General features: G+C 44.8%; 1 protein-coding gene across 3 annotated transcripts in view; it reads left to right on the top strand.

Annotated features, from left to right (window-relative positions):
• LOC112224873 (tyrosine-protein phosphatase non-receptor type 4-like) overlaps positions 1–21,068 on the top strand; it is a 102,189-nt gene that overhangs the window by 63,382 nt on the left and 17,739 nt on the right. For all 3 annotated transcript variants that reach the window (XM_042306640.1, XM_042306641.1, XM_042306642.1), the window contains 8 exons: positions 1,895–2,015; positions 2,247–2,334; positions 4,431–4,519; positions 7,264–7,327; positions 13,435–13,607; positions 14,163–14,231; positions 17,330–17,464; positions 17,859–18,020. In XM_042306640.1, coding sequence (XP_042162574.1) covers positions 1,895–2,015; positions 2,247–2,334; positions 4,431–4,519; positions 7,264–7,327; positions 13,435–13,607; positions 14,163–14,231; positions 17,330–17,464; positions 17,859–18,020 — 901 coding nt within the window. The remainder of the gene's footprint in view (positions 1–1,894; positions 2,016–2,246; positions 2,335–4,430; positions 4,520–7,263; positions 7,328–13,434; positions 13,608–14,162; positions 14,232–17,329; positions 17,465–17,858; positions 18,021–21,068) is intronic.

The following is a 21,068-nucleotide window of genomic DNA, read 5'->3' as shown; positions in this document are numbered from 1 at the left end:
TAACTTTTTACGATGTCATATCCAATTTATTCTTTAATTCTCTCACCCCAAAAAAACAAGCAGTTTGCAGCGGAGCCTGAAATCGGCCATAATCCTCTCTTTATGCCCTTGTTGCTTTTTTAATTGAATTAACCTTTATTTAACTAGGCAAGTCAGTTAAGAACAAATTCTTATTTACAATGACAGCCAACGTTAGCAGGACATGGAGAGCTGTATACGGAATGCTATGCTAATCATTAGGCTGTTTCTCCCCATCTTTTGTCCCAGATTGATTGGTGTGGTATGACTTTTCTATGCTGGTAGTGTGACTGGCCATTCACCAAGCATGCTCAGGACAGCAAAGCACAGTATAGTGCAGCACACAACACAAGAGGGTGCGGAGAACAGGTTTATGGTAATGGCTGACGCAGAATGAGTAGAATGGTATCAAATACATCAAACACATGGTTTCCAGGTGTTTGATGTTATTATTTTTACTCGGTAACCAACATTCTAACTAATAAATTAGCACGCTGACTACTGTAACATGTTATCATAGTATAGCCTAGCCTAGCGGTCCACAGCTAGCATAGAGCCACAGCCTACCATTGTGATGGGCCCATTAGCCTGAGGAGTGTAGTTTACCAGCCTGTGTCACCAGATTGACCTGAATAATGGCTCCTGACAGATTGGAGAGGGGGATAGCCAATGGTCTGTGCCCATTCAATCTGTCCACATCCCCACTTCAGTGGCCCGCTGAGGCTTGCCTCTCTCTCCAAACTCCCCAGGGAGTCTCATGGCTATATAGGTCACTGGAGGGATTTGAACTGCACCTCTAACACAACCTGTGGGTGTCCATGTCCAGAATCTCACTTAGCTCAATGTCCTTCCCCAAGAGAAGGTTTTCATTTCATTGTAGCCATGGGGATCGTGGTATGAATCATTTTAGCTTCAATTCAGTTTCAAGATGATTCAATGCTGCTGGTAAATGCTGCTGGTCATTCGGTTAGTTTTACCAAATCAGTGAGGCTGGTCAAATTCGATCAAGAAATGCACTCTGCTGAAAGCTTTGGTGTTAGTGCTGTGTAGATATTTATTTGCATACTGCTCATAAATCCATAGGCAATTGACCGGTTAGTTTTATCATTGTGGGTCTTTTTTTGTGTGGTGATTAGATCAAGAACTGTTTTGAATTGATCCGTTTGTTATGAGCCCTTGGTTAAAGGGATTTTCCCCCAGAGTCAGATTAAGTTGTTGCTGTCATATTTACGTCTCTGCGTCCAGTATGAACGAAGTTAGATGTAGTTTTGCAATCCAATGCTAACTAGCGTTAGCGCAATGACAGGAAGTCAAACTTGGCATGACTTCCTGTCAATACGCTAGTTACCAGTTGCGTGAACGCTAGGTGGCAACTTCCTTTAAAATGCATGCTGAGACATTGTCAAAATCACAAACTATCCATTTTAAAGCAGCAATCTGCAGTTGCTACATACATTTTTGGACTTATTGTTATATTGTATGGTCAGTCCTTGAATTCCTCAGCTTTTTCACAAAACCAGAGGCAAGGACACTGCTTTGTTATTGTTACAATGAAGGATTGGCCTTTTAAGAGGTTCACTCCAATGAATTGGTGTCTGTTTCACACATGACCACAAGCTAATGGATCTGAGGTACTCAGCTACTGTAGTGGTGGTTGGTGGTCCAAAGCATCTCAACCCACTTGTGTATTTTAGAAACAGACCTCATAACCAGGCTTTTGATTGAGGTTCTTGTATTCATTACTGCATTGATAGGCAATGGTTTGTCTGTCCAGTACAATATAGACCTACTGTTTGCTGTGTATCATATAGGCTATGTGTGTCGACTTAACTGTCTGTGTACTATTGAATAGATTCTCTCTCTGTGCGTTGTGTAGCTGAGTTGGGAGACTACAGTGACTCGGAGCATGCTCCTGGCTACCTCTCAGAGTTCTGCTTCATCCCTAACCCACCACAAGGGTTCCACAAGGAGGTCACCAAACACCACCAACAGCACAGGTAGAGAGGCCCATCTTCATGCCCCAGGCACACATGTTCATTCACAGCTGTATACTTGTCACTTGTCTGCCCCAGCTCTTAAAGCAGACTAGGTTTTCATGCTTTTATCCAGTGCATTTCCAGGAATGGTCTCATTGTGCTGCTCCATCTTCTGTGAATGGATCACGTGCGTTTGATTAGAGGAACCGTCTGCCTCTCATTTATCTCTCTCTCGTTCTCTCTACTTCTCAGTGGTCTGTCTTCTGCCCAATCAGAGTTTAATTACCTGAACACAGCACGGACGCTGGAGCTGTACGGAGTGGAGTTGCACTATGCAAGGGTAAGGCTGCTCCCCTGTGTGTCTGTCACTGCTACAGTAGAAAGGGCACTTGTCATAGCAGCACTGATACCAATGTTCCATAAAGATGTGCTTTAGCCCTAGAAAAGCCTGTGCTTTCTAAGCCAGCAGGTACAAGTAGGTTGAGGCAGCGTACAGTAGTATGTAATTCCTCTGTCCCCAGCTGCCAGGCCCTCATGAAGCCTTTAAAGGGATACTTCAGGATTTTGGCAATGAGGTCCTTTATCTACTTACACAGAGTCAGATGAACTTGTGGACACCATTTTAATGTCTCTGTGTTCAGTATGAAGGAAGTTAGAGGTTGTTTTGTGAGGCAGTGCTAAATAGCGTTACCCATAGCGCCATTTTTTTTTTTACCTTTATTTAACTAGGCAAGTCAGTTAAGAACAAATTCTTATTTTCAATGACGGCCTAGGAACAGTGGGTTAACTGCCTGTTCAGGGGCAGAACGACAGATTTGTACCTTGTCAGCTCAGGGATTTGAACTTGCAATCTTCTGGTTACTAGTCCAACGCTCTAACCACTAGGCTACCCTGCCGCCTGAGGCGGCTGGAAGTCTGGAAGTCTATCTCGAGCTTCCTTCATACTGGACACAGAGACATAAAAATGGTGTCCACAAGTTCATCTGACTCTGTGTAAGTAGATAAAGGGCCTCATTGCCAAAATCCTGAAGTATCCCTTTATAGCTGAGGAACAGCAGAACCACTGAGCCTTGACAAGCTGTGTCTGTGTGTCTGTGGACTAGGGAATCCACTAATCCAGCCATTGTCTGGAGTACAGAGATTTCCCTCATTGTATGATTAGACAGACTTCTCTTTTTGTCCCAGATTGTGTGTGTGTGTGTGTGTGTGTGTGTGTGTGTGTGTGTGTCGTCTGGTATGTCTGTGTACTTTTATGTGCATGTTTGGGTGTCTTGGTCTGACTGTCTAGGTTTGGTTGTTTTTGTCTGGATAGTAGTTTGGTTCATAAGACAAAGCAGGTCACAAAATTATTGGTACAATGAGTGAATGGCAGATCTCAACTGAGGCCCAGCCACCATTGTCCATCCAGCCATTTTTGCTGTAGGATGATCATCACACTATTACAGTGAAGAGGTGGAGTGGTTGTGCCCCATTTTAAACTAGGGACTATATTGCCCCCCTACTGTTGTCATACAGTAGGGACTATATTGCCCCTCCCCCCACACACACACACACACGCACGCACACACACACACACCCTGCCATAGAGAGATGGGGGAGGGAGATAGGAGGAGGGGGTCTGTGTCGGTACTGCCATAGAGAGATAGGAGGAGAGGGTCCTTGTCTGTACCCCCACCCTGCCATAGAGAGATGTGGGGAGGGAGATAGGAGGAGAGGGTCTGTGTCTGTATCCTAGAGAGATGGGAGGAGAGGGTCTATGTCTGTACCCCCACCCTGCCATAGAGAGATCTGTGTCCCCCCCACCCTGCCATAGAGAGATGGGGGAGGGAGATAGGAGGAGAGGGTCCTTGTCTGTACCCCCACCCTGCCATAGAGAGATGGGGGAGGGAGATAGGAGGAGAGGGTCTGTGTCTGTACCCCCACCCTGCCATAGAGAGGGAGATAGGAGGAGAGTGGGGAGGATGGGGGGGAGAGATAGGAGGAGAGGGTCTGTGTCTGTACCCCCACCCTGCCATAGAGAGATAGGGGGGTCTGTGTCTGTACCCCCACCCTGGAGAGATGGGGGAGGAGATAGGAGAGGGTCTGTGTCTGTACCCCCACCCTGCCATAGAGAGATGGGGGGAGGAGAGGGTCTGTGGGCCAGAGAGATGGGGGAGGAGGAGAGGGTCCTTGTCTGCCATACCCCCCCCACCCTGCCATAGAGAGATAGGAGGAGAGGGTCCTTGTCTGTACCCCCACCCTGCCATGGGGGGGGAGGGTCTGTGTCTGTAGGAGAGATGGGGGAGGAGATAGGAGGAGAGGGTCTATGTCTGTACCCCCACTCCTGCCATAGGGGGACAGGGTCTGTGTCTGTACCCCCTCCAAAGCTTCCACCAGGCTGGCCCACTGTCAGGGTGCTTAGACACTTAATTTTCTCTCTCTGTGTGTGTGTTCCAGGATCAACGCAACACTGAGATTTTAATTGGGGTGATGTCAGCAGGGATCGTGGTTTACAAGAACAGGGTACGAATCAACTGCTTTCCCTGGTGAGTGACAAACTGGAGTCTTTTGATTCTGATACAAGATGAGGCGATTTGTAAATCCTATAATTAATTTGATCGTTGCTACAAGGGGATCGTTTGTGATCACACAGAGCATCCACTTCGGTAGATTGTGTTAGACATTCTAAATGCTTACTGCTTGTGTAAGTAGGAAGAGGAAAGATGTATTTTTTAATGTATATATTTTTGCTATATATTTTTTATTTGACCTTTTATTTAACTAGGCAAGTCAGTTAAGAACAAATTCTTATTTTCAATGACGGCCTAGGAACAGTGGGTTAACCTCTCTGGGATATGTGGGAAGGTAGCGTCCCAACTCGCCAACAGCCAGTGAAAGTGCAGGTCGCCAAATTCAAAACAACAAAAATCTCAATTAAAATTCCTCAAGCATACAAGAATTTTACACAATTTTAAAGATAAAATTCTCGTTAATCCGGCCACAGTGTCTGATTTCAAAAAGGCTTTACAGCGAAAGCACCACAAACGATTGTTAGGTCACCACCAAGTCACAGAAAAACACAGCCATTTTTCCAGCCAAAGAGAGGAGTCACAAAAAGCACAAATAGAGATAAAATTAATCACTAACCTTTGATGATATTCATCAGATTACACTCATAGGACTTCATGTTACACAATACATGTATGTTTTGTTTGCTGAAGTGCATATTTATATAAAAAAATCTCATTTTACATTGGCGCGTTACGTTCAGTAGTTCTAAAACACTCTGATTGTGCAGAGAGCCACATCTATTTACAGAAATACTCATTATAAATGTTGATGAAAAACAAGTGTTATACATGGAATTAGAGATATACTTCTCCTTAATGCAACCGCTGTGTCAGATAAAAAATAAAAATAAAAAACACGGAAAAAGCAAACCATGCAATAATCTGAGTACAGTGTTAAGACAACAAAGCAGCCAAAAAGATATCCGCCATATTGTGTCGTCAACATTAGTCAGAAATTGCATTATAAATATTCACTTACCTTTGATGATCTTCATCAGAATGCACTCCCAGGAATCCCAGTTCCACAATAAATGTTTGATTTGTTCGATAAAGTTCATTAATTATGTCCAAATAGCTTCTTTTGTTAGGGTGTTTGGTAAACAAATCCAAACACGCGTTCAGGTCCAGCCGAACGTCAGATGAAATGTTCAAAAAGTTATATTACAGGTCATAGAAACTTGTCAAACTAAGTATAGAATCAATCTTTAGGATGTTTTTATCATAAATCTTCAATAATGTTCCAACCGGAGAATTTCATTGTCTGTAGAAAAGCAATGGAACGAGAGCTAACTCTCTCTTGACCGCGCCTCACGAGCGTTGGGCACTCTGCCAGACACCTGGCTCAATCCCCTCTCATTCTCTCCCCCTTCATAGTAGAAGCCTGAAGCAAAGTTCTAAAGACTGTTGACATCTAGTGGAAGCCTTAGGAAGTGCATTATGACCCCATTTACACTGTATATTGGAATGGCAAAGAGTTGAAAAACTACAAACCTCCGATTTCCCACTTCCTGGTTGGATTTTTCTGAGGTTGCCATATGAGTTCTGTTATACTCACATACATCATTCAAACAGTTTTAGAAACTTCATAGTGTTTTCTATCCAAATATACTAATAATATGCATATATTCGCATCTGGGACAGAGTAGCAGGCAGTTTACTCTGGGCACCTTATTCATCCAAGCTACTCAATACTGCCCCCCTGTCACCAAGAAGTTAACTGCCTTGTTCAGGGGCAGAATGACAGATTTTTACCTTGTCAGCTCGGGGATTCGATCTTGCAACCTTTACGGTTACTAGTCCAACACTCTAAACACTAGGCTACCTGCCGCCCGTCTCCCTGGATACAGCCCTTGGCCGTGGTAGAGTATATCATTCCAGGTTGCAGAAGCATTCTGAGAAGTGTCAAATAGGATTCTTCTAAGCACATCACATAACTGTTTTACATATTAATCTGTTAATATGATCATTCCTAGAATCTCAGAGCGGTTTAGGCTTTCATGTGGATTGTCTTTGAGGCCCAAAGATTTAATTCTTAGAAATCTTTGATATTCAGCTGTGTTGGTGGGGCTACTGGAAGTGTGTGCCAGGGGTGGGAGAGCACAGCCCAAATCCCCACCAGACGAGTAATAATCCAACACACACACTGACACAGACACTTCCCCACCCCCCACAGCACACATCCCCATTCTTAAAAGCCAGCTGCTTGCTGTAGCACAGGCAGCTCCGACGCTTTCCAGTCAGGCTAAATTTAGGGCTGCTAACAGTGGCGCGTTTCACAACAGCTGTCCTCCACTGTCAAGCGAGAAGGCTCGCTCCTATTGACCACTCTCTCTGTTTGGCTTGCCTGCCAATACTATTAAAAGGTGATGCACAACGTTACTCCTCTCAGAAAGCAGAGGGGTCCGGTATCTAAGAGAGATGTGTGAATTCTAGCCTCTCTCCCATTTATGTCCACAACAGGCTGACAAATGAGCGATTAGATGACGCTGTCTTAGAGAGTGTGTGAATCTAAAATATATTTATCTGAGCTGTGAGTCATGTAGAAGGGCTGTAGGGGGAAGGGAGAGAAGAGAAGAGAGGAGAGGGGGGGATTAGTTTTGATGGGGAGACAGCTGCTCTCTGCAGCGACGGCTCTGATTTGAGCCGTGAAGGAAGGAGACCCTCTGCAGTGACACACATTGTGACGCAATTTCTGTGTATTTCTCACTCACCCCTTTCAGGTTGAAGATTGTGAAAATATTGTTCAAGTGCAAACAGTTCTTCGTTCAGCTCAGGAGAGAAGTGGTAGGTATTCAAGCCGTCGTTTTCAATGTCCTTATTTTGACAATAAAATGTGAATGTAAGGCAGGATCTACTAATCTAGCAGCAATGTGTTTTATACAGTAGGAATGATGACTTACCCAGCAGAAAACACAGCAGTGAACACAGCCACAGGTTCTGCCTCAGCTTGTGTAACTGTGTTTCCCTGCCATTAGTGTCCCCAAACCAGATCCAGTTGTCTGGCTCTTCCTCAGGGAGGAAACTATCTTGCACTGCTAATGGACCACCTACCACTGGTCCAGTCCCTCATCACTCCACAGGCACCATATCAATCTGAAACAACCAAGCTTAGACATGAACAACATTAACTGCCCCCTCACCCAGAACCAGTGTCCATATTTGTTTATATGATGAACTGGTTTTCTGGCATAATCACCGGCCTGCTCCGCCTCTGACTGTCACTGAAATCTGGAAGAGCAACGGAGGGAGAGCCTCTTAAATGCTTATTAATTATGAAGAATAGATAATGCATTTTGGGGGTGGAGGTGGGGAGTGTGATCTGAAAATGAATTGAAAGTGCTGCAGGCTCCCTCTCCTACTTCCTCTGTTCCATGGAATCTCAGGAAAAGATCCCCAAAACAGCCCCATCACCCCTCTCCCTCCCTGGTTTCATAATGGAGAAGGGGTTTTTCCAGAGCAGTTCTACTAAGAGCACTGCGGCCGTCGCCCAGCCTCCAGGGTGTCACTCGAACTGAATTATTCATGGTTGCGTCCCAAATTTAACCCTAGTCCCTATGTAAGTGCACTACTTTTGACCAGGGCTTTGATCAAAGTAGTGCCATGTATAGGGAACAGGGTTCCATTTGGGACGCAGCCCAATGGAGATATGGGTCATGTGAGCGCGGGTCACTGCACATGCTTTAAAAAGCAACAACGAACCAGGAAATTCATTTCCCTCCTTTTACATTTTCCTCCTGTAGTAAGGAAAAGTAGTAAGTTGTTCCTGCAAGCAATATATATTTGATTATATACTATACATATACTGTTCTTCAGATATACTACATATTCAATCCATATGCTAATAATGCTAATAATAATTTTGCACGCCCAATTTTTCAGTTTTTGATTTGTTAAAAAAGTTTGAAATATCCAATAAATGTCGTTCCACTTCATGATTGTGTCCCACTTGTTGTTGATTCTTCACAAAAAAAAATACAGTTTTATATCTTTGTTTGAAGCCTGAAATGTGGCAAAAGGTTGCAAAGTTCAAGGGGGCCGAATACTTTCGCAAGGCACTGTGTATATATATATATATATATATATGAAGAACAGTATATGTATAGTATATAATAAAATATATATAGTGCATTCAGAAAGTATTCAGACCCCTTGACTTTTCCACATTTTGTTACGTTACAGCCTTGTCTGTAGATATATTTATAAAAACATTTAAACATTCATAAATCTACACACAATATCCCATAATGGAAAGTGAAAACAGGTTTTTAGAAATACTTATTTAATTTCAGAATGATGGAGGCCAATGTGTTCTTGGGGACCTTCAATGCTGCAGAAATGTTTTGGTACCTTTCCCCAGATCTGTGCCTCGACACAATCCTGTCTCTGAAGTCTACGGACAATTCCTTCGGCCCCATGGTTTGGTTTTTGCTCTGACATGCACTGTCAACTGTGGGACCTTTATATAGACAGGTGTGTGCCTTTCCAAGTCATGTCCAATCAATTGAATTTACCAAAGGTGGACTCCAATCAAGTTGTAGAAACATCTCAAGGAGGATCAATGGAAACAGGATAAACCTGAGCTCAATTTCAAGTCTCATAGCAAAGGGTCTGAATACTTATGTAAATGTATATAGATTTATTTATTTTTTAAACATTTTGTAAATACATTTGCAAAACTTTTTACACACCTGTTTTTGCTTTGTCATTATGTGGTATTGGGTGTTGATTGATGATGGAAAAAATAAATGTAATACATTTTAGAATAAGGCTGTAACGTAGCAAAATGTGGATTAAGTCAATGGGTCTGAATACTTTCCGAATGCACTGTATATACACTATATATACAAAAGTATGTGGACACCCCTTCAAATTACTGGATTCGGCTACATCCGTTGCTGACAGGTGTATAAAATCGAGCACACAGCCATGCAATCTCCATCGACAAACATTGCCTGTAAAATGTCTTTATTGAAGAGCTCAGTGACTTTCAATGTGGGACCGTTATAGGATGCCACCTTTCCAAGAAGTCAGTTAAAAAAAAAATTGCTTCCTTGTTGGAGCTGCCCCGGTCAACTGTAAATGCTGTTATTGTGAAGTGGAAATGTCTAGGAGCAACAACGGCTCAGCCGTGATGTGGTAGGCCACACAAGCTTATAGAACGGGACCGCTGAAGCGCGTAGCGTGTAAAAACATCTGTCCTGGGTTGCAACACTCACTACTGAATTCCAAACTGCCCCTGGAAGCAGCTCTAGCACAAAATGTGTTCGTCAGGAGCTTCATGAAGTGGGTTTCCATGGCAGAGCAGCCGCACACAAACCTAAGATCACCATGTGCAATGCCAAGCTGGAGTGGTGTAAAGCTCTCGGCCATGGAAACACATTCTGTGGAGTGATGAATCACGCTTCACCATCTGGCAGTCTGACGGATGAATCTGGGTTTGACGGATGCCAGGAGAACGCTACCTGCCCGAATGCATATTGCCGACTGTACAGTTTGGTGAAGGAATAATGGTCTGGGACTGTTTTTCCTGGTTCGGGCTAGGCCCCTTAGTTCCAGTGAAGGGAAATCTTAAAGCTACAGCATTCAATGACATTCTAGATGATTCTGTGCTTCCAACTTTGTGGCAACAGTTTAGGGAAGGCCCTTTCTTGTTCCAACATGAAAATGCCCCCATGCACAATGCAAGGTCCATACAGAAATGGTTTGTCGAGATCGGTGTCGAAGAACTTGAATGGCCTGCGCAGAACCCTGCTCTCAACCCCATCGAACACCTTTGGGATGAATTGGAACCCTGACTGCGAGCCAGGCCTAATCGCTTAACATTATCTGACCTCTTGGTGAGGCGAGGGGAGCTTTAGTCTACTGTACATGATGATGGTGTTGGTCAGATAACCTGCTTCTTTGACGACGTTTCAAGATGCTGAGAACCTGCTTCTTTGACGACCTTTCAAGATGCTGAGAACCTGCTTCTTTGACGACCTTTCAAGGTGCTGAGAACCTGCTTCTTTGACGACCTTTCAAGGTGCTGAGAACCTGCTTCTTTGACGACCTTTCAAGGTGCTGAGAACCTGCTTCTTTGACGACGTTTCAAGGTGCTGAGAACCTGCTTCTTTGACGACGTTTCAAGGTGCTGAGAACCTGCTTCTTTGACGACGTTTCAAGGTGCTGAGAAACTGCTTCTTTGACGACGTTTCAAGGTGCTGAGAAACTGCTTCTTTGACGACGTTTCAAGGTGCTGAGAACCTGCTTCTTTGACGACGTTTCAAGGTGCTGAGAACCTGCTTCTTTGACGACGTTTCAAGGTGCTGAGAACCTGCTTCTTTGACGACGTTTCAAGGTGCTGAGAAACTGCTTCTTTGACGACGTTTCAAGGTGCTGAGAAACTGCTTCTTTGACGACGTTTCAAGATGCTGAGAACCTGCTTCTTTGACGACCTTTCAAGATGCTGAGAACCTGCTTCTTTGACGACCTTTCAAGATGCTGAGAACCTGCTTCTTTGACGACCTTTCAAGGTGCTGAGAACCTGCTTCTTTGACGACCTTTCAAGGTGCTGAGAACCTGCTTCTTTGACGACCTTTCAAGGTGCTGAGAACCTGCTTCTTTGACGACCTTTCAAGGTGCTGAGAACCTGCTTCTTTGACGACCTTTCAAGGTGCTGAGAACCTGCTTCTTTGACGACCTTTCAAGGTGCTGAGAACCTGCTTCTTTGACGACCTTTCAAGGTGCTGAGAACCTGCTTTGACAACGTTTCAACGTGCTGAGAACCTGCTTCTTTGACGACGTTTCAAGGTGCTGAGAACCTGCTTCTTTGACGACGTTTCAAGGTGCTGAGAACCTGCTTCTTTGACGACGTTTCAAGGTGCTGAGAACCTGCTTCTTTGACGACGTTTCAAGGTGCTGAGAACCTGCTTCTTTGACGACGTTTCAAGGTGCTGAGAACCTGCTTCTTTGACGACGTTTCAAGGTGCTGAGAACCTGCTTCTTTGACGACGTTTCAAGGTGCTGAGAACCTGCTTCTTTGACGACGTTTCAAGGTGCTGAGAACCTGCTTCTTTGACGACGTTTCAAGGTGCTGAGAACCTGCTTCTTTGACGACGTTTCAAGGTGCTGAGAACCTGCTTCTTTGACGACGTTTCAAGGTGCTGAGAACCTGCTTCTTTGACGACGTTTCAAGGTGCTGAGAAACTGCTTCTTTGACGACGTTTCAAGGTGCTGAGAAACTGCTTCTTTGACGACGTTTCAAGATGCTGAGAAACTGCTTCTTTGACGACGTTTCAAGATGCTGAGAAACTGCTTCTTTGATGACGTTTCAAGATGCTGAGAACCTGCTTCTTTGACGACGTTTCAAGATGCTGAGAACCTGCTTCTTTGACGACGTTTCAAGGTGCTGAGAACCTGCTTCTTTGACGACGTTTCAAGGTGCTGAGAACCTGCTTCTTTGACGACGTTTCAAGGTGCTGAGAACCTGCTTCTTTGACGACGTTTCAAGGTGCTGAGAAACTGCTTCTTTGACGACGTTTCAAGGTGCTGAGAAACTGCTTCTTTGACGACGTTTCAAGGTGCTGAGAAACTGCTTCTTTGACGACGTTTCAAGGTGCTGAGAACCTGCTTCTTTGACGACGTTTCAAGGTGCTGAGAACCTGCTTTGACGACGTTTCAAGGTGCTGAGAACCTGCTTCTTTGACGACGTTTCAAGGTGCTGAGAAACTGCTTCTTTGACGACGTTTCAAGGTGCTGAGAAACTGCTTCTTTGACGACGTTTCAAGATGCTGAGAAACTGCTTCTTTGACGACGTTTCAAGATGCTGAGAAACTGCTTCTTTGACGACGTTTCAAGATGCTGAGAACCTGCTTCTTTGACGACGTTTCAAGATGCTGAGAACCTGCTTCTTTGACGACGTTTCAAGATGCTGAGAACCTGCTCTTCCTTGACGTTGTTTTAAGATGCTAGTGTGGACAGTCACAGAAAAGTAAACATATATATATTTTTTAAAGGACGCTGAACCTTAACTGGTCTCTGTTTCTGTAGAGTAGGCTCACAGGCTATATGAGCAGACAGCTTACTAGAACATTATGCTATGGCTGTCTCTGTGAACATAATGGCCCAAGTGGGAATGGGGACCACCATGTCTTCATGACGAGTGGCATGTTCCCTCAGGAAACACTGTGGAGGCTGAGGGAGGGGTATGGGGATGTGGCATGTGCCCTCAGGAAACACTGTGGAGGCTGAGGGAGGGGTATGGGGATGTGGCATGTGCCCTCAGGAAACACCGTGGAGGCTGAGGGAGGGGTATGGGGATGTGGCATGTGCCCTCAGGAAACACCGTAGAGGCTGAGGGAGGGGTATGGGGATGTTGGGGATGCAGATAGAAATTAATTGTCTCATGCGACAAACCTACCGGATCATGGTGGCTAATCCAACACATTCTATTTCCCCATCTATGAACATGGCACTGTAGCATTGTCTTGACATCTGTGACCATAGGACCAAGATTTTAACTCAACACCTCACTACTGCCCCCCCCCCATAGTACACAATAAAGCCTATGGATTAAAGGAATTGAATGATGTGTGGGAGGGTGGTCACATAACAGCAGCTCAGAATATATTGCTCTTAGTATAGGAACATGTTCTTTCTCATTATTGTTGTCACTCACTCTGTCATTCTGTCTCTCACTCACTCTGTCATTCTGTCTCTCACTCACTCTGTCATTCTGTCTCTCACTCACTCTGTCATTCTGTCTCTCACTCACTCTGTCATTCTGTCTCTCACTCACTCTGTCATTCTGTCTCTCCCTCACTCTGTCATTCTGTCTCTCCCTCACTCTGTCATTCTGTCTCTCTCTCTCTCCCTCACTCCTCTACTTTTTATCTTTCTCCCTCCCCCTACAGAATGAGACGAGGGAGACCTTGCTGGGGTTTAACATGGTGAGTTACAGAGCCTGTAAGAACCTATGGAAGACTTGTGTAGAGCATCACACCTTCTTCCGTCTGGACCGGCCCGTTCCCCCTCAGAAGAACTTCTTTGCCCACTATTTTACCCTGGGCTCCAAGTTTCGTTACTGGTAAGAGAAAAGCCCCATTGCCACGGGTGCATGCATCAACCCATACACACTATACCTGCAAGGCACGAAGCGCTGCCACTGAAATGTCAACACGGGTCAAAAATGTCTTCGAGGTCACGATGAGTGGCATCAACAGTCAGTGTTTGGGGAATTGTATTAGTGGTTGCCTATTGTGCTCTCATCTTTGGGAAAAGTAGATGAATTATTAATGCAAACCCAAAACGGGGCTTGTTTTTCTTCAGTCCTTTCAAAACGCTTTTGGGGGAAAAAGGAGTTTTTCTATTATTCATATGGATTCACGTCTCAGATGGAGATTAGAAAGGGTACAAATCAAACAAACTGTTCATTGTTGAAGTACTTGAGCATTTGCTGTGAAGGGGATGGGGGGGTGGTGGTAAGGGGGCGTTTTGTCCGGTGAGATATACAGTTTGGGTGAAACAGAGTTTTAAAGCTCCAATTGGGTTGTGAGTTGCAGCACAAAACAGCAGTTTGTGAGATGTGGCTGAGTGTTACTAAAAGGATGGTTTGGATGTTGTTTGAACGTGTTCTATGCAGTGGGAGGACCGAGGTGCAGTCGGTGCAGTATGGCAAAGAGAAGGGGATCAAGAACAGGGTGTTTGCCAGGTAATACAACACAACACTATACTATATATGTGTACAGTGTCTATAGAATATCTACACCTCCCTTGAATTTCTGTACATTTTCTTGTTACATATTGGGATTAAAATTCATTAATTGTTTTTTTTTTGTCAACGATCTACACATTTTAAAGATGAATGAAAAGCAAGACACTAGTATTCCTTGATTAAATAAGTATTCACGCTCCTGAGTAAATACATGTTAGAAACACCTTTGGCAGCAATTACAGATGTGAGTCTACTTAGGTAAGTCTCTAAGAGCTTTGCACACCTGGATTGTGCAATATTTCCCCATTTTGTTCAAGGTGTTGGGGGATCTCGACATAGATTTTCAAGCAGATTTATGTCAAAACTGTAACTTGACCACTCAGGAACATTCACTGTCTTCTTGGTAAGTAACTCCAGTGTAGATGTGGCTTTGTGCTGTAGGTTATTGTCCTGCCGAAAGATGAACGTGTCTGCTGGAAAGCAGACTGGACCAGGTTTTTCTCTAGGATTTTGCCTGTGCTTAGCTCCATCCCTTGTCTTTTCATCTTGAAAAACTCCCCAGTCTTTGCCGATGACAAGCATACCCATACCATGATGCAGCCACCACCATGCTTGAAAATAAGTAGTGGGGTACTCAGTGATGTGGTGGATTTGCCCCAAACATAAGGCTTTGCATTTAGGCCATTTTTTGTTGCAGTATTACTTTAGTGCCTCTTTGCATACATTTTAATGTTTTGGAATATTCTATATATCAGTGTTCTCCTTTTCACTCTGTCATTTAGGTAATTATTGTGGAGTCACTACAATGTTGATCCATCCTCAGTTTTCTCCCATCACAGCCATTGAACTCTGTACATGTTTTAAAATCACCAATGGCCTCAAGGTGACAACCCTAAGCAGTTTCCTTCCTGTCCTGCCGCTCAGATCAGAAAGTCAACTGCATCTTTGATGTGTCTGGGTGGTTTAATACATCATCCACAGCATGATTATTAACTTGACCATGCTTAAAGATATATTCAATGTTTGATTTGTTATTGTAACCCATCTACCAATCACTGCCCTTGTTTATGAGGCTTTCCAAAAGCTCCCTGGTCTTTAGTTGAATCAATGCTTGAAAGTCAATACTTGACTGATGGACCTTACAGATGTATGTATGGGGGGCAGATGGAAGGGGTAGTCAATCAACAATCATGTTAATCCCTATTATTTCACAGGGAGTGAGTCCATAAAACTTATTGTGTGTGATTTATTAAGCCACATTTTTACTTCTGAACTAATTTATGCTTGCCTAAACGAAAGGGGTGAATAGTTACGCAATGACTTTTAGTTATTACATTTTTTATTAATATTAATATTTAGAATTGCTCTTTTCACGTTAACATTATGGAGTATTTTGTGTAGCTCAATGACAAAAAAATACAATTTTATATGTTTCAGTCCCACTTTGTAATGCAACAAAATGTGAAAAGGGGGGATGTCGACTTTGTATAGGCCCTGTATTTATGGTTTATGTTTGTATCTCTGCTATGAAGTCCTCTATCAAAACAAGTATGACAGCTCTATGTTAGTGCCCAGAGAATTAGTGATGTTGATGGGCCAATCATCACATCCTGGAGGTGCTGTAGGATGAATTAGTGATATTGATGGGCCAATCACATCCTGGAGGTGCTGTAGGATGAATTAGTGATGTTGATGGGCCAATCATCACATCCTGGAGGTGCTGAAGGATGAATTAGTGATACTGATGGGCCAATCATCACATCCTGGAGGTGCTGTAGGATGAATTAGTGATGTTGATGGGCCAATCATCACATCCTGGAGGTGCTGTAGGATGAATTAGTGATATTGATGGGCCAATCATCACATCCTGGAGGTGCTGTAGGATGAATTAGTGATATTGATGGGCCAATCATCACATCCTGGAGGTGCTGTAGGATGAATTAGTGATATTGATGGGCCAATCACATCCTGGAGGTGCTGTAGGATGAATTAGTGATGTTGATGGGCCAATCATCACATCCTGGAGGTGCTGAAGGATGAATTAGTGATACTGATGTGCCAATCATCACATCCTAGTCTCACGGATTATGTCTTTATCGCTGAGCTGTGTGTCAGTCATATTCATCTGGGCTTTAGACTGGAGTGTTTCACCCCTCTGGCTGGGTCTGACATGGCGCCCTGTTCCCTATATAGTGCATTACTTTCCCCCCGAATTCCTATCCAGACCCTGGTCAAAGGTAGTGCCCTAATATAGGGAATAGGGCTGTAGTGCCCTATATAGGGAATAGGGCTGTAGTATAAAGTAGTGCACTATATAGGGAATAGGGCTGTAGTATAAAGTAGTGCACTATATAGGGAATAGGGCTGTAGTATAAAGTAGTGCCCTATGTAGGGAATAGGGCTGTAGTATAAAGTAGTGCACTATATAGGGAATAGGGCTGTAGTATAAAGTAGTGCACTATATAGGGAATAGGGCTGTAGTATAAAGTAGTGCCCTATATAGGGAATAGGGCTGTAGTCTAAAGTAGTGCACTATATAGGGAATAGGGCTGTAGTATAAAGTAGTGCACTATATAGGGAATAGGGCTGTAGTATAAAGTAGTGCACTATATAGGGAATAGGGCTGTAGTATAAAGTAGTGCACTATATAGGGAATAGGGCTGTAGTATAAAGTAGTGCCCTATGTAGGGACTAGGGCTGTAGTATAAAGTAGTGCCCTATGTAGGGAATAGGGCTGTAGTATAAAGTAGTGCACTATGTAGGGAATAGGGCTGTAGTATAAAGTAGTGCACTATATAGGGAATAGGGCTGTAGTGTAAAGTAGTGCACTATATAGGGAATAGGGCTGTAGTGTAAAGTAGTGCACTATATAGGGAATAGGGCTGTAGTATAAAGTAGTGCCCTATATAGGGAATAGGGCTGTAGTATAAAGTAGTGCCCTATATAGGGAATAGGGCTGTAGTCTAAAGTAGTGCACTATATAGGGAATAGGGCGCCTTTTCAGCCACACCCTCTGTCTTCCTTATCACAAAGTCAGCACTATCACATCCTCATTGACTCTGTCACGTGGCTGATTATATTTCCTGTTTGTGTAGGTCTCCCAGTAAGCCCATGGCCAGGAAGTTGATGTGCGGGACAGACTGGGAGGCGGTGAGCAGGAACAGCCTATCAGACGAGAGGCTGGAGACCCAGAGCCTGCCTACACGCTCCCCACCCGGTACCCCTAACCAGTGAGTTCCTGGCTGTCACTCCTCCTTATATACCCTATCCTAATATAATGCCCACGCCTCCGAGAGGGAGACACGCTGTGAGGGAGTCCCAGTTTCAATAACATCAGAAATGGAAGTCACACTTTTCATAGCATGGGCTAAAACAAAAGGAATTGTACACTTTCAAATGTATCACAGAAGCTGGGTAAAACATAATAGAATCAAACCAACAATGGAAGTCTTCAAACAGTGTGGAATACCGTACATTCATTTGCTTTGATTCCACACACAATCCTCCTAACCACCATTGTGTGTGTGTGTGTGTGTGTGTGTGTGTGTGTGTGTGTGTGTGTGTGTGTGTGTGTGTGTGTGTGTGTGTGTGTGTGTGTGTGTGTGTGTGTGTGTGTGCGTGCAGCCGGAACTCGCTGTTCGTACAGGAGGGGACGCGGATGCGCCCGTTGTCGGTTGGGCACCTGGTGGACCACATGATCCACGCCTCGCCTAGTCTCCCCGTCTTCTCCAATCACAAACCAGCGTCCTCCACCCAGGCCAACTCTATCAGTCTGGACTCCAGTCCGTAAGTCTGCTGCCACACATACACACACACACCAATCACAAGTCAGCCTCGTCCACTCACACCAACTCAATCAGTCTGGACCTCGAGTGGACACTGGACACACTGCAGTAGTCAGGAAGGTGAGAGGTGTGGTGGTTATCAGTGGCCCTGTTGATATGACTGTAGGATCTGACCAGGAACAACTGGGGCCGCTAGTTGTAGCCCAGTACGAGATACTAGGCCTACATTAGAACAATATGCACCAAGGGACTGCTCTAAGCAAGACTAACAATCTAATGGAAGTTGTCTCTGACCAGCTCTTCCCTCTCTGTCAAACACCAGCATAGCTGTTAATGAGGGTGAAAGTTGGTGCCTGTGACTATATTCCACTGTTAAAGTCTCCACTAAAGCCACGGTCTAAAAATCTATGGAAGCCACATTTTAATTGGACATGACAGTACCAGTGCCATGGTGTCTGCTCCGACTTCTGAAACGGCTGCTTTTTTAAAAGTTATCCGTTTTAACGGTTGGCTTGTGTGTCTGTGGCTTGCAATTACAGTTCACACCCTTTCCCAAATGTCATTTAATGGGCTTAAATGGAAACAGAGCCTTTGAACGCGGGCTATAAATGGTGTTTACAGCTCTGGGGGCATGGAGGTGGTTCAGCAGGGCTGGGATGGAGCACGGTGGGGGGTGGTAGACACATTAAAATGAGGCCTGTCTCTGACTCAGTGCAGTATTACCCGCCTTGGGTCAAACTTCCCCCGGCCCGTGGCTGTAGTCTACTGCACTGGTAGAACACTGATATCTGAGAGTAGCCTAACAGTAGAGCCTAACCCAGCATGACGTGTGAGAGTGACCTAACCCCTGGTGACTCTACTGTAGCAGTGTGACGTGTGGGAGTGACCTAAACCCTGGTGACTCTACTGTAGCAGTGTCACGTGTGAGAGTGACCTAACCCCTGGTGACTACTGTAGCAGTGTGACGTGTGAGAGTGACCTAACCCCTGGTGACTCTACTGTAGCAGTGTGAGAGTGACCTAACCCCTGGTGACTACTGTAGCAGTGTGACGTGTGGGAGTGACCTAACCCCTGGTGACTCTACTGTAGCAGTGTGACGTGTGGGAGTGACCTAACCCCTGGTGACTCTACTGTAGCAGTGTGATGTGTGAGAGTGACCTAACCCCTGGTGACTCTACTGTAGCAGTGTGAGAGTGACCTAACCCCTGGTGACTCTACTGTAGCAGTGTGACGTGTGGGAGTGACCTAAACCCTGGTGACTCTACTGTAGCAGTGTCACGTGTGAGAGTGACCTAACCCCTGGTGACTACTGTAGCAGTGTGACGTGTGAGAGTGACCTAACCCCTGGTGACTCTACTGTAGCAGTGTGAGAGTGACCTAACCCCTGGTGACTCTACTGTAGCAGTGTGACGTGTGGGAGTGACCTAACCCCTGGTGACTCTACTGTAGCAGTGTGACGTGTGGGAGTGACCTAACCCCTGGTGACTCTACTGTAGCAGTGTGATGTGTGAGAGTGACCTAACCCCTGGTGACTCTACTGTAGCAGTGTGAGAGTGACCTAACCCCTGGTGACTCTACTGTAGCAGTGTGACGTGTGAGAATGACCTAACCCTGGTGACTCTACTGTAGCAGTGAGAGAGTGACCTAACCCCTGGTGACTCTACTGTAGCAGAGTGACGTGTGAGAGTGACCTAACCTCTGGTGACTCTACTGTAGCAGTGTGACAGTGACCTAACCCCTGGTGACTCTACTGTAGCAGTGTGACAGTGACCTAACCCCTGGTGACTCTACTGTAGCAGTGTGACAGTGACCTAACCCCTGGTGACTCTACTGTAACAGTGTGACAGTGACCTAACCCCTGGTGACTCTACTGTAGCAGTGTGACAGTGACCTAACCCCTGGTGACTCTACTGTAACAGTGTGACAGTGACCTAACCCCTGGTGACTCTACTGTAGCAGTGTGACAGTGACCTAACCCCTGGGCCACTAGTGTTGAGTTGCCCTACTGAGTGAGGCTATGTTCAGCCCTCTCCTTGTCCCACCCCCCTGTTTTCCCCTCTGCTCTACATCCTAACCTCAACCTCCAGACAACCCTGTACTCCAGTTCTTTTGGCTGTTATGTTCTCTGAGATGCCTTTCAGAGATCCGTTAACTGTTTATTATTAGGCCAGATTGGGTAAGAGCCTCTACAACAACTGGCTTGTTATGTTAAAGCAGGAAGGCTGTTTATCTGTTCTGCAGAAGTGTTAACTTACCAAGAACTGTGTCGCAAGCACCAGTACAGATACCGTATCTCTAATGGGAATAGAGGGAGTAGTTCAGAGTCCCCGCACTTCCCAATTGAACATTTTAGTCATTTAGCAGACGTTCTTATTCACATCGACTTACAGTAGTGAGTTCATACGTATTCATACTTAACCTATGCATATACACAGAGGCACACCCACACTCTGCCTATATACTTTCACTCCCTCTTTCGCTCTCATTTCACTCCTCTATTCACACACACCAACATATATATATATATATATATATATATAGAGAGAAGAGCAAATGGCTTGGCACAGAATGTGGGTGCGTGCAAGCGTGTGTGTATGCATATATATATATATATATATAAAATCCCTGGTGACTCTACTGTAGCAGTGTGACGTGTGAGAGTGACCTAACCCTGGTGACTCTACTGTAGCAGTGTCAGGGGTTATATATATATATATATACGCATACACACACGCTTGCACGCACCCACATTCTGTGCCAAGCCATTTGCTCTTCTCTTCACTGATCCAGAAGATGACATAACCACCTGCTCACTCTTCCTGGGATCTCAAGCATCGCCCTCTCTCTCCCCCATCTCTCTCTCTCCATCTCTGTCTCTCTCCAAAAGAAGCATCAATACAACAATCTTGGCTGTCACAGCATTACCTCAATAAGATGAGGTTTCAAGCAGTGGATACCAAGGCAACCAAGTCATATGATGCTTCCCTTCTGCAACCTGATCTGTGAACCAGGAAAACATCCCACTACACTGTCACGCGAGAGGCTGCTG

This window comes from Oncorhynchus tshawytscha, linkage group LG26, assembly GCF_018296145.1.
Source record: "Oncorhynchus tshawytscha isolate Ot180627B linkage group LG26, Otsh_v2.0, whole genome shotgun sequence".
Classification (NCBI taxonomy): domain Eukaryota; kingdom Metazoa; phylum Chordata; class Actinopteri; order Salmoniformes; family Salmonidae; genus Oncorhynchus; species Oncorhynchus tshawytscha.
Note: the sequence above shows the minus strand (reverse complement) of the source record. Positions and strands in the feature narration are given on the sequence as shown.